This window comes from Lissotriton vulgaris, chromosome 6 (genome assembly GCF_964263255.1).
Source record: "Lissotriton vulgaris chromosome 6, aLisVul1.2, whole genome shotgun sequence".
In the NCBI taxonomy this organism is placed as follows: domain Eukaryota; kingdom Metazoa; phylum Chordata; class Amphibia; order Caudata; family Salamandridae; genus Lissotriton; species Lissotriton vulgaris.
The window spans coordinates 13140766-13158589 of NC_141694.1; the positions used below are offsets into that span (position 1 = coordinate 13140766).

Consider the following 17824-nt stretch of genomic DNA (forward strand, 5'->3'; position numbering starts at 1 on the left):
AGGGTATTGACCACACCCTTCTCCTGGCAACGCATGTTACCAGAGGAGGCTGAGCGAGAGATAATACCATGATATATGAAGGGTATTGACCACACCCTTCTCCTGGCAAGGCATGTTACTAGAAGAGGCTGAGCGAGAGATAACACCGTGATATATGAAGGTTATTGTCCACGTCCTTCTACTGGCGAAGCATGGTACCAGAGGACACTGAGAGAGAGACATTACCATGATATATGAAGGGTATTGACCGCACCCTTCTCCTGGCAAGGCATGTCACCAGAAGAGGCTGAGACAGAGACAATACCATGATATATGAAGGTTATTGACCGAAGCCTTCTCTTAGCGAGGCATGTTACATGAAGAGGCTGGGTGAGAGACAATACCATGATATATGAAGGGTATTGACCGCACCCTTCTCCTGGCAAGGCATGTTACCAGAGGAGGCTGAGCGAGAGATAACACCATGATATATGAAGGGTATTGACCGCACCCTTCTCCTGGCAAGGCATGTTACCAGAGAAGGATGAGGGAGACAATACCATGATATATGAAGGGTATTGACCGCAGCCTTCTCCTGGCAAGGCATGTTACCAGAGGAGGCTGAGCGAGAGATAATACTGTTATATATGAAGGTTATTGACCGCACCCTTCTCCTGGAAAGGCATGTTACCAGAAGAGGCTGAGCGAGAGACAATACCAGGATATATGAAGGTTATTGACCGCACCCTTCTCATGGCAAGGCATGGTACCAGAGGACACTGAGAGAGAGACATTACCATGATATATGAAGGTTATTGACAGTACCCTTCTCCTGGCAAGGCATGTTACCAGAAGAGGCTGGGTGAGAGACAACACCATGATATATGAAGGGTATTGACCGCACCCTTCTCATGGAAAGGCATCCTACCAGAGGAGGCTGAGCGAGAGATAATACCATGATATATGAAGGTTATTGTCCACGTCCTTCTACTGGCGAGGCATGGTATCAGAGGACACTGAGAGAGAGACAATACCATGATATATGAAGGTTATTGACCGCACCCTTCTCCTGGCAAGGCATGGTTTCAGAGGACACTGAGAGAGAGACAATACCATGATATATGAAGGGTATTGACCGCACCCTTCTCCTGGCAAGGCATGGTATCAGAGGACACTGAGAGAGAGACAATACCATGATATATGAAGGTTATTGACCGCACCCTTCTCCTGGCAAGGCACGTTACCAGAGGAGGCTGAGCGAGAGATAACACCGTGATATATGAAGGGTATTGACCGCGGTCTTCTCTCGGAGAGGCATGTTACTAGAAGAGGCTGATAGAGAGACATTGTTGTGATATAGCACATTTATTGACCGCAACGTTCTCCCGGCAAGGCATGTTACCAGAGAAGGATGAGGGAGACAATACCATGATATATGAAGGTTATTGACCGCACCCTTCTCATGGCAAGGCATGTTACCAGAAGAGGCTGGGTGAGAGACATTACCATGACATATGAAGGGTATTGACCGCGGTCTTCTCTCTGCGAGGCATGTTACCAGAGGAGGCTGAGACAGAGACAATACCATGATATATGAAGGTTATTGACTGCACCCTTCTCCTGGCAAGGCATGTTACCAGAGGAGGCTGAGCGAGAGATAATACTGTGATATATGAAGGTTATTGACCTCACCCTTCTCCTGGCGAGGCATGTTACCAGAGGAGGCTGAGCGAGAGATAATACCATGATATATGAAGGGTATTGACCGCGGTCTTCTCTCTGCGAGGCATGTTACCAGAGGAGGCTGAGACAGAGACAATACCATGATATATGAAGGTTATTGACCTCACCCTTCTCCTGGCAAGGCATGTTACCAGAGGAGGCTGAGACAGAGACAATACCATGATATATGAAGGGTATTGACCGCACCCATCTCCTGGCAAGGCATGTTACCAGAGGAGGCTGAGCGAGAGATAACACCATGATATATGAAGGGTATTGACCGCGGTCTTCTCTCTGCGAGGCATGTTACCAGAGGAGGCTGAGACAGAGACAATACCATGATATATGAAGGTTATTGACCTCACACTTCTCCTGGCAAGGCATGTTACCAGAGGAGGCTGAGACAGAGACAATACCATGATATATGAAGGTTATTGACCTCACCCTTCTCCTGGCAAGGCATGTTACCAGAGGAGGCTGAGCGAGAGATAATACTGTGATATATGAAGGTTATTAACCTCACCCTTCTCCTGGCAAGGCATGTTACCAGAAGAGGCTGATAGAGAGACAATACCATGATATATGAAGGGTATTGACCGCACCCTTCTCCTGGCAAGGCATGTTACCAGAGGAGGCTGAGCGAGAGATAACACCATGATATATGAAGGTAATTGACCGCACCCTTCTCCATGGCGAGGCATGTTACCAGAAGAGGCTGAGCGGGAGACAATACCATGATATATGAAGGTTATTGACCGCACCCTTCTCCTGGCAAGGCATGGTTTCAGAGGACACTGAGAGAGAGACAATACCATGATATATGAAGGTTATTGACCGCACCCTTCTCCTGGCAAGGCATTGTATCAGAGGACACTGAGAGAGAGACAATACCATTATATATGAAGGTTATTGACCGCACCCTTCTCCTGGCAAGGCCTGTTACCAGAGGAGGCTGAGCGAGAGATAACACCGTGATATATGAAGGGTATTGACCGCGGTCTTCTCTCGGAGAGGCATGTTACTAGAAGAGGCTGATAGAGAGACATTGTTGTGATATAGCACATTTATTGACCGCAACGTTCTCCCGGCAAGGCATGTTACCAGAGAAGGATGAGGGAGACAATACCACGATATATGAAGGGTATTGACCGCACCCTTCTTCTGGCAAGGCATGTCACCAGAGAAGGATGAGGGAGACAATACCATGATATATGAAGGTTATTGACCGCACCCTTCTCCTGGCAAGGCATGTTACCAGAGGAGGCTGAGCGAGAGATAATACTGTGATATATGAAGGTTATTGACCTCACCCTTCTCCTGGCAAGGCATGTTACCAGAGGAGGCTGAGCGAGAGACAATACCATGATATATGAAGGTTATTGACCGCACCCTTCTCATGGCAAGGCATGTTACCAGAGGAGGCTGAGCGAGAGATAACACCGTGATATATGAAGGGTATTGACGGCGGTCTTCTCTCGGCGAGGCATGTTACCAGAGGAGGCTGAGTGAGAGACATTGTTGTGATATAGCACATTTATTGACCGCAACGTTCTCCCGGCAAGGCATGTTACCAGAGAAGGATGAGGGAGACAATACCATGATATATGAAGGGTATTGACCGCACCCTTCTCCTGGCAAGGCATGTTACCAGAAGAGGCTGAGACAGAGAGATTACCATGATATATGAAGGGTATTGACCGCGGTCTTCTCTCTGCGAGGCATGTTACCAGAAGAGGCTGAGCGAGAGACATAGGGCCCGATTCACAGAACTAACTTAAAACAAAATCCTAAACTTACTACTTTTGGTATTCACAGAAGTTAGGATTTTGTCTTAAGTTTTTCTTAAAACAGACTTAAGACAGACTTAAGTTAGGATTTTTTCCTAAGTCTGTCTTAAGTCTATCTTAAGTCTGTCTAGGACAAACTTAAGACAAAATTCTAACTTCTCTAAATACAAAAAGTAATACATTTTTGATTTTGTCTTAAGTTAGTTCTGTATATCGGGCCCATTGTTGTGATATTTGTAATTTATTGACCGCAACATTCTCCCGGCAAGGCATGTTACCAGAGAAGGATGAGGGAGACAATACTGTGATGTATCAATATTATTTACTGCGGTCTTCTCCTGGTGGGGCAGGGTACCAGAGGAGGCTGAGAGAGAGAGACAATACAGTGATATATGAAGGTTAATGACAGCTACCTTCTCCCATCAAAGCATGTTACCAGAAGAGGCTGGGTCAGAGACCAAACCGTGATATATGAAGGTTATTGACCGCAGCCTTCTCCCGGGGAATCATGCTACAGTAGAAGGCTAGGAGAGAGACAATACTGTCATATATGAAGGTTATTGACAATACCATGAAATATGAATGTTATTGAATGCGGTCTTCACCCGGCGAGGCATGTTACCGGAGGAGACTCAGTGAGAGACAATACCGAGGTTATTGGCTGCAGCCTTCTGGTGGGAAGGCATGTTACTAGAGGAGATTGAGAGACAATACTGTGATATATGAAGGTTATTGATCGTAGCCTTCTCTCAGCGAGGCATGTTACCAGAGGAGGTTGAGTGCGAGATAATACAGTGATATATGAAGGTTATTGACTGCAGCCTCCTCCCAGCACTGCATATTACCAGAGGAGGCTGCCTGAGAGACAATATTGTCTTATCCCAGTGTGGCATGTCACCAGAGGAGGCTGGTGACATGCCACACTGGGAGAAGGCTGCAGTCAATAACCTTCATATATCATGGATTTGTCTCTCGTTTAGCCTCCTCTGGTAACGCCTTGGCAGTTCCTTCTTCACAACTTCCTGGCAGCGGTGCCCCCCCACCACTGTGCCCTCCAGGACCAGGATGGATTTGGGAACCTCACGGAGGAGGAGCGGCTCCTCATCAGTATCCCCAGGGAGCCCGATGGGACCCTCAGCTCCTGCAAGATGTACAGAGAACCCCAGTGGCACCTGCTGGAGAACTCTTTCTGGGGACCACCCAACACCTCCACCTGGGGACCACTTGGTGCCTCTACCTGGAGACCGCCCAACACCTCCACATGGGAACCACCCAACGCCTCCCTGCAGGGCTGCCAGCATGGATGGACCTATGACCACTCACAGTTCACCTCCACCATCGCCACCCAGGTAAGGGCCCTTGGCTCACCTTCTGACTCACCCTTGCAGGATGCCCCCCTGGAGTGTCGCACTTTATGGGCGGTTGGGTGGTCTTTGTGGAATTGGTGGAGAATGAAGTCCCTCCCGCGCAGAGAGAGGTTGTAGTAAGTATGAAAGAAGACGTCCCTCTGTAGTTAGAGGTCTCGGAGACACCTGTAGAGTGCTTCCGGTGTGATGTGCATGCGGTGTTGCCAGATTTTGAGAACCATCCCATGCCCAAAGCCGCTCAAGTATAAGCCCAAATTCAGCCCAAATCAGACCAGATTCAGCCCAAAAACCAGCCCAACGTAGCAAGTCCAAATTATGAAGAATTAGTCATCAGAAACCTTTTTAAGGGCAAATACACATTCTATTCAATATACAGATAGTGGGAGAGTGTTATCTGGGCACCTGCCTTAATGCTACAAATTTTTTAGACCAGTCCTCATTGTGACTTTGTAACGTGAAACAGGCACTGCTCAGATTACAATAGTAGAAAACATTTTGTGTTCACTCATCGTAAAACAGCACAGAGGGTTAATGTACATGACTGTGCAATAGTAAAAGGTTTACTAGTTATGCACTGCAAAGAACAAAAGGTTCTGTTTACAAAGCATTAGCCCACTAACCTAGCTACATTAAAAAAACAATCTGTCACCTGCACAGTACATGATGTCCTTTCAAGGAGACGCATCAACCTTCTAAAGTACATTGATTCAGATCTGAGACTACACAAAGCAGAGGTCTCTCCGACAAATACTTTAACCTCCAGCGTTCTCACCAATTATTGTTCCCTGATATTTGCTGGGCACCTCTGCAGATGTGTTAGCCCCATAAAATATTAGAAAACGCAGACTTTGTAAACAATGAAGCATAACAGATGTAGTACCCTGCTTCTCCTTGTTGCCAATTTCTTTATGGCAGGGTTGTAAAAACAATGTCAGTACTGTTTGTTGAGGCCCACAGTTTGCATTGGGCTTGAGCCACTTTAGCAGCATAAGCCCAAAGCACAATGTGTCAAATCTCATAATGCGCTTAATGCACTCGTGATGGACCGAATAAAAACAAATGTGTGGGATCTTATCTGATGTTACTCGCGTGATGTCACTTCCTGCCACACATTGTCACATCATGGGCTGTGACGGCACACGCCATGAGGTCACTTGCATACCGATTAACTAGGTTATTCCCCCCACGTGCTAAAGCTGTAACTTCAATGCCTTCTATTTTAGGAAGGAATAATTTTACCCAAACATGAATGATTTGGCAAAATTAACACCGGAGTCCCATGGAAAAAGGCAGTAAAAACACATAGGGAAGGCAGTTCCATGCCTTCGCACCCACACGTGCATTCCACAGGCCGCCACTCACCATCGGGTGACTTCACGTGATGTGGTGTCCTTCGCTTTCACCCACCCAGGTGCACACCACTGCCAACTAGATACCCCATTTCTAACAGTGCTGTACAGGACCCTCCCTCTGTAAGTGGGGGCCAACCCCAATCAGGCTCATTAGAAGACTGAGGCAGGCTGACAGCCACACACACTCTGTGCTGGGAGAGCCTTGGCAGGGTGGGAGCTGCTGACACCGAAGGGAGCCAAACTGCACAGTTCAACTCAGACTCAGCTGAAGGGTCCCCAGGGGTGGAACACGTCTCACCCCTGGTGAGAGACCGTGCAGACATGAAAAGCCGAAAGCTCTTACAAACACTTGTTCAGAAGAAGAATGCAGGCGGCTGCTCGAAAGGTTGAGCACTAGTACAACAGGCTGGCTACAGAGGGTTGCGTGCACTAGTACAACAGGCTGGCGGCAGAGGGTTGCGTGCACTAGTACAAGAGGCTGGCTGCTGAGGGCTGCATGCACTAGTACAACAGGCTGGCTACAGAGGGTTGCGTGCACTAGTACAACAGGCTGGCTGCTGAGGGCTGTGTGCACTAGTACAACAGGCTGGCGGCAGAGGGTTGCGTGCACTAGTACAACAGGCTGGCTGCTGAGGGTTGCGTGCACTAGTACAACAGGCTGGCTGCAGAGGGTTGCGAGTACAAGTACAACAGGCTGGCTGCTGAGGGCTGCGTGCACTAGTACATCAGGCTGGCTGCAGAGGGCAGCGTGCACTAACACAACAGGCTGGCTGCTGAGGGTTGCGTGCACTAGTACAACAGGCTGGCTGCTGAGGGCTGCATGCACTTGTACAACAGGCTGGCTGCTGAGGGTTGCGTGCACTAGTACAACAGGCTGGCTGCTGAGGGCTGTGTGCACTAGTACAACAGGCTGGCGGCAGAGGGTTGCGTGCACTAGTACAACAGGCTGGCTGCTGAGGGTTGCGTGCACTAGTACAACAGGCTGGCTGCAGAGGGTTGCGAGTACAAGTACAACAGGCTGGCTGCTGAGGGCTGCGTGCACTAGTACATCAGGCTGGCTGCAGAGGGCAGCGTGCACTAACACAACAGGCTGGCTGCTGAGGGTTGCGTGCACTAGTACAACAGGCTGGCTGCTGAGGGCTGCATGCACTTGTACAACAGGCTGGCTGCTGAGGGTTGCGTGCACTAGTACAACAGGCTGGCGGCAGAGGGTTGCGTGCACTAGTACAACAGGCTGGCTGCTGAGGGTTGCGTGCACTAGTACAACAGGCTGGCTGCAGAGGGCAGCGTGCATTAGTACAACAGGCTGGCTGCTGAGGGCTGCGTGCATTAGTACTACAGGCTGGCTGCCGAGGGCTGCTTGCACTAGTACAACAGGCTGGCTGCAGAGGGCAGCGTGCATTAGTACAACAGGCTGGCTGCTGAGGGCTGCGTGCATTAGTACAACAGGCTGGCTGCAGAGGGTTGCGTGCACTAGTACAACAGGCTGGCTGCTGAGGGTTGCGTGCACTCGTACAACAGGCTGGCTGCAGAGGGCTGCGTGCACTAGTACAACAGGCTGGCTGCTGATGGTTGCGTGCACTACTACAACAAGCTGGCTGCTGAGGGCTGCGTGCATTAGTACAACAGGCTGGCTGCAAAGGGTTGCGTGCACTAGTACAAGAGGCTGGCTGCTGAGGGCTGCGTGCACTAACACAACAGGCTGGCTGCTGAGGGCTGCGTGCACTAGTACAAGAGGCTGGCTGCTGAGGGCTGCATGCACTTGTACAACAGGCTGGCTGCTGAGGGTTGCGTGCACTAGTACAACAGGCTGGCGGCAGAGGGTTGCGTGCACTAGTACAACAGGCTGGCTGCTGAGGGTTGCGTGCACTAGTTCAACAGGCTGGCTGCTGAGGGTTGCGTGCACTAGTACAACAGGCTGGCTGCTGAGGGCTGCGTGCATTAGTACTACAGGCTGGCTGCTGAGGGTTGCGTGCACTCGTACAACAGGCTGGCTGCAGAGGGCAGCGTGCACTAACACAACAGGCTGGCTGCTGAGGGCTGCGTGCACTAGTACAAGAGGCTGGCTGCTGAGGGCTGCATGCACTTGTACAACAGGCTGGCTGCTGAGGGTTGCGTGCACTAGTACAACAGGCTGGCGGCAGAGGGTTGCGTGCACTAGTACAACAGGCTGGCTGCTGAGGGTTGCGTGCACTAGTACAACAGGCTGGCTGCCGAGGGCTGCTTGCACTAGTACAACAGGCTGGCTGCAGAGGGCAGCGTGCATTAGTACAACAGGCTGGCTGCTGAGGGCTGCGTGCATTAGTACAACAGGCTGGCTGCAGAGGGTTGCGTGCACTAGTACAACAGGCTGGCTGCAGAGGGTTGCGTGCACTAGTACAACAGGCTGGCTGCTGATGGTTGCGTGCACTACTACAACAGGCTGGCTGCTGAGGGCTGCGTGCATTAGTACAACAGGCTGGCTGCAGAGGGTTGCGTGCACTAGTACAACAGGCTGGCTGCTGAGGGTTGCGTGCACTAGTACAACAGGCTGGCTGCAAAGGGTTGCGTGCACTAGCACCACAGGCCGGCCGCTGAGGGTTGCGTGCACTAGTACAACAGGCTGGCTGCTGAGGGCTGCGTGCACTAGTACAACAGGCTGGCTGCAGAGGGTTGCGTGCACTAGTACAACAGGCTGGCTGCAGAGGGTTGCGTGCACTAGTTCAACAGGCTGGCTGCTGAGGGTTGCGTGCACTAGTACAACAGGCTGGCTGCTGAGGGCTGCGTGCATTAGTACTACAGGCTGGCTGCTGAGGGTTGCGTGCACTCGTACAACAGGCTGGCTGCAGAGGGCAGCGTGCACTAACACAACAGGCTGGCTGCTGAGGGCTGCGTGCACTAGTACAAGAGGCTGGCTGCTGAGGGCTGCATGCACTTGTACAACAGGCTGGCTGCTGAGGGTTGCGTGCACTAGTACAACAGGCTGGCGGCAGAGGGTTGCGTGCACTAGTACAACAGGCTGGCTGCTGAGGGTTGCGTGCACTAGTACAACAGGCTGGCTGCCGAGGGCTGCTTGCACTAGTACAACAGGCTGGCTGCAGAGGGCAGCGTGCATTAGTACAACAGGCTGGCTGCTGAGGGTTGCGTGCATTAGTACAACAGGCTGGCTACAGAGGGTTGCGTGCACTAGTACAACAGGCTGGCTGCTGAGGGTTGCGTGCACTAGTACAACAGGCTGGCGGCAGAGGGTTGCGTGCACTAGTACAACAGGCTGGCTGCTGAGGGTTGCCTGCACTCGTACAACAGGCTGGCTGCTGAGGGTTGCGTGCACTAGTACAACAGGCTGGCTGCTGATGGTTGCATGCACTAGTACAACAGGCTGGCTGCAGAGTGCAGCGTGCACTAGTACAACAGGCTGGCTGCAGAGAGAAGTGTGCCTTCATACAACAGGCTGGCTTCAGAGTGCAGTGTGCCTTCATACAACAGGCTGGCTGCAGAGTGCTGCGTGCACTAGTACAACAGGCTGGCTGTGTGCACTCTTACAACAGGCTGGCTGCAGAGTGCTGCCTGCACTCATACAACAGGCTGGCTACAGAGGGCAGCGTGCACTAGTACAACAGGCTGGCTGCTGAGGGCTGCATGCACTAGTACAAGAGGCTTGCTGCAGAGGGCTGCGTGCACTAGTACAACAGGCTGGCTGCTGAGGGTTTCGTGCACTAGTACAACAGGCTGGCTGCTGACGGCTGCGTGCACTAGTACAACAGGCTGGCTGCCGAGGGTTGCGTGCACTAGTACAACAGGCTGGCTGCAGAGGGTTGCGTGCACTAGTACAACAGGCTGGCTGCTGATGGTTGCATGCACTAGTACAACAGGCTGGCTGCAGAGTGCAGCGTGCACTAGTACAACAGGCTGGCTGCAGAGAGTAGTGTGCCTTCATACAACAGGCTGGCTTCAGAGTGCAGTGTGCCTTCATACAACAGGCTGGCTGCAGAGTGCTGCGTGCACTAGTACAACAGGCTGGCTGTGTGCACTCTTACAACAGGCTGGCTGCAGAGTGCTGCCTGCACTCATACAACAGGCTGGCTACAGAGGGCAGCGTGCACTAGTACAACAGGCTGGCTGCTGAGGGCTGCATGCACTAGTACAAGAGGCTTGCTGCAGAGGGCTGCGTGCACTAGTACAACAGGCTGGCTGCTGAGGGTTGCGTGCACTAGTACAACAGGCTGGCTGCTGATGGTTGCGTGCACTACTACAACAGGCTGGCTGCTGAGGGCTGCGTGCATTAGTACAACAGGCTCGCTGCAGAGGGTTGCGTGCACTAGTACAACAGGCTGGCTGCTGAGGGTTGCGTGCACTAGTACAACAGGCTGGCTGCAAAGGGTTGCGTGCACTAGCACCACAGGCCGGCCGCTGAGGGTTGCATGCACTAGTACAACAGGCTGGCTGCTGAGGGCTGCGTGCACTAGTACAACAGGCTGGCTGCAGAGGGTTGCGTGCACTAGTACAACAGGCTGGCTGCAGAGGGTTGCGTGCACTAGTTCAACAGGCTGGCTGCTGAGGGTTGCGTGCACTAGTACAACAGGCTGGCTGCTGAGGGCTGCGTGCACTAGTACAACAGGCTGGCTGCTGAGGGTTGCGTGCACTAGTACAACAGGCTGGCTGCTGAGGGCTGCGTGCATTAGTACTACAGGCTGGCTGCAGAGGGTTGCGTGCACTAGTACAACAGGCTGGCTACAGAGGGTTGCGTGCACTAGTACAACAGGCTGGCTGCTGAGGGTTGCGTGCACTAGTACAACAGGCTGGCGGCAGAGGGTTGCGTGCACTAGTACAACAGGCTGGCTGCTGAGGGTTGCCTGCACTAGTACAACAGGCTGGCTGCTGAGGGCTGCGTGCAATAGTACAACAGGCTGGCTGCTGAGGGTTGCGTGCACTAGTACAACAGGCTGGCTGCTGAGGGTTGCGTGCACTAGTACAACAGGCTGACTGCAGAGGGTTGCGTGCACTAGTACAACAGGCTGGCTGCAGAGGGTTGCGTGCACTAGTACAACAGGCTGGCTGCTGAGGGTTGCGTGCACTACTACAACAGGCTGGCTGCTGAGGGCTGCGTGCAATAGTACAACAGGCTGGCTGCAGAGGGTTGCGTGCACTAGTACAACAGGCTGGCTGCTGAGGGCTGCGTGCACTAGTACAACAGGCTGGCTGCAGAGGGCAGCGTGCATTAGTACAACAGGCTGGCTGCTGAGGGCTGCGTGCACTAGTACAACAGGCTGGCTGCTGAGGGCTGCGTGCACTAGTACAACAGGCTGGCTGCTGAGGGCTGCGTGCACTAGTACAACAGGCTGGCTGCAGAGGGTTGCGTGCACTAGTACAACAGGCTGGCTGCAGCGGGTTGCGTGCACTAGTACAACAGGCTGGCTGCTGAGGGCTGCGTGCACTAGTACAACAGGCTGGCTGCAGAGTGCAGTGTGCACTCGTACAACAGGCTGGCTGCAGAGGGCTGCGTGCACTAGAACAACAGGCTGGCTGCTGAGGTCAGCGTGCACTAGTACAACAGGCTGGCTGCTGAGGTCAGCGTGCATTAGTACAACAGGCTGGCTGCAGAGGGTTGCGTGCACTAGTACAACAGGCTGGCTGCTGAGGTCAGCGTGCACTAGTACAACAGGCTGGCTGCAGAGGGTTCCGTGAACTAGTACAACAGGCTGGCTGCTGAGGGTTTCGTGTACTAGTACAACAGGCTGGCTGCTGACGGCTGCGTGCACTAGTACAACAGGCTGGCTGCCGAGGGTTGCGTGCACTAGTACAACAGGCTGGCTGCAGAGGGTTGCGTGCACTAGTACAACAGGCTGGCTGCTGAGGTCAGCGTGCACAAGTACAAAAGGCTGGCTGCAGAGGGTTGCCTGCACTAGTACAACAGGCTGGCTGCTGAGGGTTGCGTGCACTAGTACAACAGGCTGGCTGCTGAGGGCTGTGTGCACTAGTACAACAGGCTGGCTGCTGAGGGTTGCGTGCACTAGTACAACAGGCAGGCTGCTGAGGGCTGCGTGCATTAGTACTACAGGCTGGCTGCTGAGGGCTGCGTGCACTAGTACAACAGGCTGGCTGCTGAGGGCTGCGTGCATTAGTACTACAGGCTGGCTGCAGAGGGCAGCGTGCACTAGTACAAGAGGCTGGCTGCAGAGGGCTGCGTGCACTAGTACAACAGGCTGGCTGCAGAGGGTTGCGTGCACTAGTACAACAGGCTGGCTGTGTGCACTCTTACAACAGGCATGCTGCAGAGGGCAGCGTGCACTAGTACAACAGGCTGGCTGTGTGCACTCTTACAACAGGCATGCTGCAGAGGGTTGCGTGCACTCGTACAACAGGCTTGCTGCAGAGGGTTGCGTGCACTAGTACAACAGCCTTGCTACAGAGGGCTGTGTGCACTAGTACAACAGCCTTGCTACAGAGGGCTGTGTGCACTAGTACAACAGGCTGGCTGCAGAGGCTACGTGCACTCATACAACAGGCTGGCTGCAGAGTGCAGTGTGCACTTGTACAACAGGCTGGCTGCTGAGGGCTGCGTGCACTAGTACAACAGGCTTGCTGCAGAGGGCTGCGTGCACTAGTACAACAGGCTTGCTGCAGAGGGCTGTGTGCACTCATACAACAGGCTGGCTGCAGAGTGCAGTGTGCACTCGTACAACAGGCTGGCTGCAGAGGGCTGTGTGCACTAGTACAACAGGCTGACTGCTGAGGGCAGCATGCACTAGTACAACAGGCTGGCTGTGTGCACTCTTACAATAGGCATGCTGCAGAGGGCAGCGTGCACTAGTACAACAGGCTGGCTGTGTGCACTCGTACAACAGGCTGGCTGCAGAGGGCACCGTGCACTAGTACAAGAGGCTGGCTGCAAAGTACCGTGTGCACTCGTACAACAGGCTGGCTGCTGAGGGCTGCGTGCACTAGTACAACAGGCTGGCTGCTGAGGGCTGCGTGCACACTCGTACAACAGGCTGGCTGCAGAGTGCAGCGTGCACTAGTACAACAGGCTGGCTGCAGAGTGCAGTGTGCACTAGTACAACAGGCTGGCTGTGTGCACTCATACAACAGGCTCGCTGCAGAGTGCAGCGTGCACTAGTACAACAGGCTGGCTGCTGAGGGCTGCGTGCACTAGTACAACAGGCTGGCTGCCGAGGGCTGCGTGCACTAGTACAACAGGCTGGCTGCTGAGGGCTGCGTGCACTAGTACAACACAACAGGCTGGCTGCAGAGTGCAGTGTGCACTAGTACAACAGGCTGGCTGCAGAGGGCTGTGTGCACTAGTACAACAGGCTGACTGCTGAGGGCTGCGTGCACTAGTACAACAGGCTGGCTGCTGAGGGCTGCGTGCACTAGTACAACAGGCTGGCTGCTGAGGGCTGCGTGCACTAGTACAACAGGCTGGCTGCAGAGGGCTGTATGCACTTATACAACAGGCTCGCTGCAGAGTGCAGTGTGCACTCGTACAACAGGCTGGCTGCTGAGGGCTGCGTGCACTAGTACAACAGGCTGGCTGCTGAGGGCTGCGTGCACTAGTACAACAGGCTGGCTGCAGAGGGCTGTATGCACTCATACAACAGGCTCGCTGCAGAGTGCAGTGTGCACTCGTACAACAGGCTGGCTGCTGAGGGCTGCGTGCACTAGTACAACAGGCTGGCTGCTGAGGGCTGCGTGCACTAGTACAACAGGCTGGCTGCAGAGAGTAGTGTGCCTTCATACAACAGGCTGGCTGCAGAGTGCAGTGTGCACTCGTACAACAGGCTGGCTGCTGAGGGCTGCGTGCACTAGTACAACAGGCTGGCTGCTGAGGGCTGCGTGCAATAGTACAACAGGCTGGCTGCAGAGTGCAGTGTGCACTCGTACAACAGGCTGGCTGCTGAGGGCTGCGTGCACTAGTACAACAGGCTGGCTGCAGAGAGTAGTGTGCCTTCATACAACAGGCTGGCTGCAGAGTGCAGTGTGCACTCATACAACAGGCTGGCTGCAGAGTGCAGTGTGCACTCATACAACAGGCTGGCTGCTGAGGGCTGCGTGCACTAGGACAACAGGCTGGCTGCAGAGGGCTGTGTGCACTAGTACAACAGGCTGGCTGCAGAGTGCAGTGTGCACTCGTACAACAGGCTGGCTGCAGAGAGTAGTGCGCACTCGTACAACAGGCTGGCTGCTGAGGGCTGCGTGCACTAGAACAACAGGCTGACTGCTGAGGGCTGCGTGCACTAGTACAACAGGCTGGCTGCAGAGTGCAGTGTGCACTCATACAACAGGCTGGCTGCAGAGTGCAGTGTGCACTCATACAACAGGCTGGCTGCTGAGGGCTGCGTGCACTAGTACAACAGGCTGGCTGCAGAGGGCTGTGTGCACTAGTACAACAGGCTGGCTGCTGAGGGCTGCGTGCATTAGTACAACAGGCTGGCTGCAGAGTGCAGTGTGCACTCGTACAACAGGCTGGCTGCAGAGAGTAGTGCGCACTCGTACAACAGGCTGGCTGCTGAGGGCTGCGTGCACTAGAACAACAGGCTGACTGCTGAGGGCTGCGTGCACTAGTACAACAGGCTGGCTGCAGAGTGCAGTGTGCACTCATACAACAGGCTGGCTGCAGAGTGCAGTGTGCACTCATACAACAGGCTGGCTGCTGAGGGCTGCGTGCACTAGTACAACAGGCTGGCTGCAGAGGGCTGTGTGCACTAGTACAACAGGCTGGCTGCTGAGGGCTGCGTGCATTAGTACAACAGGCTGGCTGCAGAGTGCAGTGTGCACTCGTACAACAGGCTGGCTGCAGAGGGCTGTGTGCACTAGTACAACAGGCTGGCTGCTGAGGGCTGCGTGCATTAGTACAACAGGCTGGCTGCAGAGTGCAGTGTGCACTAGTACAACAGGCTGGCTGCTGAGGGCTGCGTGCACTAGTACAACACAACAGGCTGGCTGCAGAGTGCAGTGTGCACTAGTACAACAGGCTGGCTGCAGAGGGCTGTGTGCACTAGTACAACAGGCTGACTGCTGAGGGCTGCGTGCACTAGTACAACAGGCTGGCTGCTGAGGGCTGCGTGCACTAGTACAACAGGCTGGCTGCTGAGGGCTGCGTGCACTAGTACAACAGGCTGGCTGCAGAGGGCTGTATGCACTTATACAACAGGCTCGCTGCAGAGTGCAGTGTGCACTCGTACAACAGGCTGGCTGCTGAGGGCTGCGTGCACTAGTACAACAGGCTGGCTGCTGAGGGCTGCGTGCACTAGTACAACAGGCTGGCTGCAGAGGGCTGTATGCACTCATACAACAGGCTCGCTGCAGAGTGCAGTGTGCACTCGTACAACAGGCTGGCTGCTGAGGGCTGCGTGCACTAGTACAACAGGCTGGCTGCTGAGGGCTGCGTGCACTAGTACAACAGGCTGGCTGCAGAGAGTAGTGTGCCTTCATACAACAGGCTGGCTGCAGAGTGCAGTGTGCACTCGTACAACAGGCTGGCTGCTGAGGGCTGCGTGCACTAGTACAACAGGCTGGCTGCTGAGGGCTGCGTGCAATAGTACAACAGGCTGGCTGCAGAGTGCAGTGTGCACTCGTACAACAGGCTGGCTGCTGAGGGCTGCGTGCACTAGTACAACAGGCTGGCTGCAGAGAGTAGTGTGCCTTCATACAACAGGCTGGCTGCAGAGTGCAGTGTGCACTCATACAACAGGCTGGCTGCAGAGTGCAGTGTGCACTCATACAACAGGCTGGCTGCTGAGGGCTGCGTGCACTAGTACAACAGGCTGGCTGCAGAGGGCTGTGTGCACTAGTACAACAGGCTGGCTGCAGAGTGCAGTGTGCACTCGTACAACAGGCTGGCTGCAGAGAGTAGTGCGCACTCGTACAACAGGCTGGCTGCTGAGGGCTGCGTGCACTAGAACAACAGGCTGACTGCTGAGGGCTGCGTGCACTAGTACAACAGGCTGGCTGCAGAGTGCAGTGTGCACTCATACAACAGGCTGGCTGCAGAGTGCAGTGTGCACTCATACAACAGGCTGGCTGCTGAGGGCTGCGTGCACTAGTACAACAGGCTGGCTGCAGAGGGCTGTGTGCACTAGTACAACAGGCTGGCTGCAGAGTGCAGTGTGCACTCGTACAACAGGCTGGCTGCTGAGGGCAGCGTGCACTAGTACAACAGGCTGGCTGCAGAGGGTTGCGTGCACTAGTACAACAGGCTTGCTGCAGAGGGTTGCGTGCACTAGTACAACAGGCTGGCTGCAGAGTGCAGTGTGCACTCGTACAACAGGCTGGCTGCTGAGGGCTGCGTGCACTAGTACAACAGGCTGGCTGCTGAGGGCTGCGTGCACTAGTACAACAGGCTGGCTGCAGAGAGTAGTGTGCCTTCATACAACAGGCTGGCTGCAGAGTGCAGTGTGCACTTGTACAACAGGCTGGCTGCTGAGGGCTGCGTGCACTAGTACAACAGGCTGGCTGCTGAGGGTTGCGTGCACTAGTACAACAGGCTTGCTGCAGAGGGTTGCGTGCACTAGTACAACAGGCTGGCTGCAGAGGGCTGCGTGCACTAGTACAACAGGCTGGCTGCAGAGGGCTGCGTGCACTAGTACAACAGCCTTGCTACAGAGGGCTGTGTGCACTAGTACAACAGGCTGGCTGCTGAGTGCCGTGTGCACTCGTATAACAGGCTGGCTGTTGTACGAGTGCACACTGCCAGGATTTTACCTTTTCGTTGGTCTTTGATAGGTCAGTCCTGATCAGGTTGACATCAATTGCCACGGTGTCAAGCTTTAGAGCCAGAGCCTCATATTGTTGACCAATGGAGGTTTTCATACTAGCAATGGCGCCCATGACATCGCGCAGGGTCAAATCATCCACAGCAGTTGAGGAGTCGACGGCGTCCTCCAGAGACCGACTCGTGCCACCGGGGGACCGGGGGAACGCCTCGGCGAGACTCATCCTCGACGTCCCCAGACGAAGCCACATCTCCAGACACCTGAGAGACCTGCACTGGCTCCCGATCAACAAAAGAATCACCTTCCGGCTCCTCACCCACGCACACAAAGCTCTACACAACCAAGGCCCGACCTACCTCAACAGCCGCCTCAACTTCTACGCTCCCAAACGCCACCTCCGCTCGACCAGTCACGCCCTCGCCGCCGTCCCCCGCATCCACAGAGCAACAACAGGAGGAAGGTCCTTCTCCCACCTGGCCGCCAAGACTTGGAACTCCCTCCCTCCCGACCTACGCCTGACCCAAGACCACCTCTCCTTCAGGAAGAAGCTCAAGACCTGGCTGTTCGAGCAGTAGCGGACCACCCCCCCCCCCCCAAGCGCCTTGAGACCCTCCGGGTAAGTAGTGCGCGATATAAATGCCTATGATTGATTGATTGATTGATAGGATGGGTATAGCGATCCATTATGTTTGTTTGAATAGTGCCCCCACGGTGAACGGTTTTGGTCCTTCACTTCTCGCTGTCAGGCTTGCCCGCCATATTGGGTGCTGCGCCCCGAAGGGGCCTTTGGGACCTGGTAAAAATGACTCCTCACAATTCATCCACGGGGATCCCCGGATGCAAGTCCCGGCGGGATATCACGCGACCCGGGATACTCTGCAGTTGGCACACAGAGAAGTTGCGGAGTCCGGTTCCCGGGCTGGCAA

The 17824-nt window shown here is 54.3% G+C and overlaps 1 protein-coding gene across 1 annotated transcript in view; it reads left to right on the forward strand.

Annotated features, from left to right (window-relative positions):
* The window catches only part of LOC147706701 (solute carrier family 22 member 7-like), a 217545-nt gene that overhangs the window by 45467 nt on the left and 154254 nt on the right, over positions 1 to 17824 (forward strand). The window contains exon 4 of the mRNA XM_086925326.1: positions 4469 to 4837. Coding sequence (XP_086781452.1) covers positions 4469 to 4837 — 369 coding nt within the window. The remainder of the gene's footprint in view (positions 1 to 4468; positions 4838 to 17824) is intronic.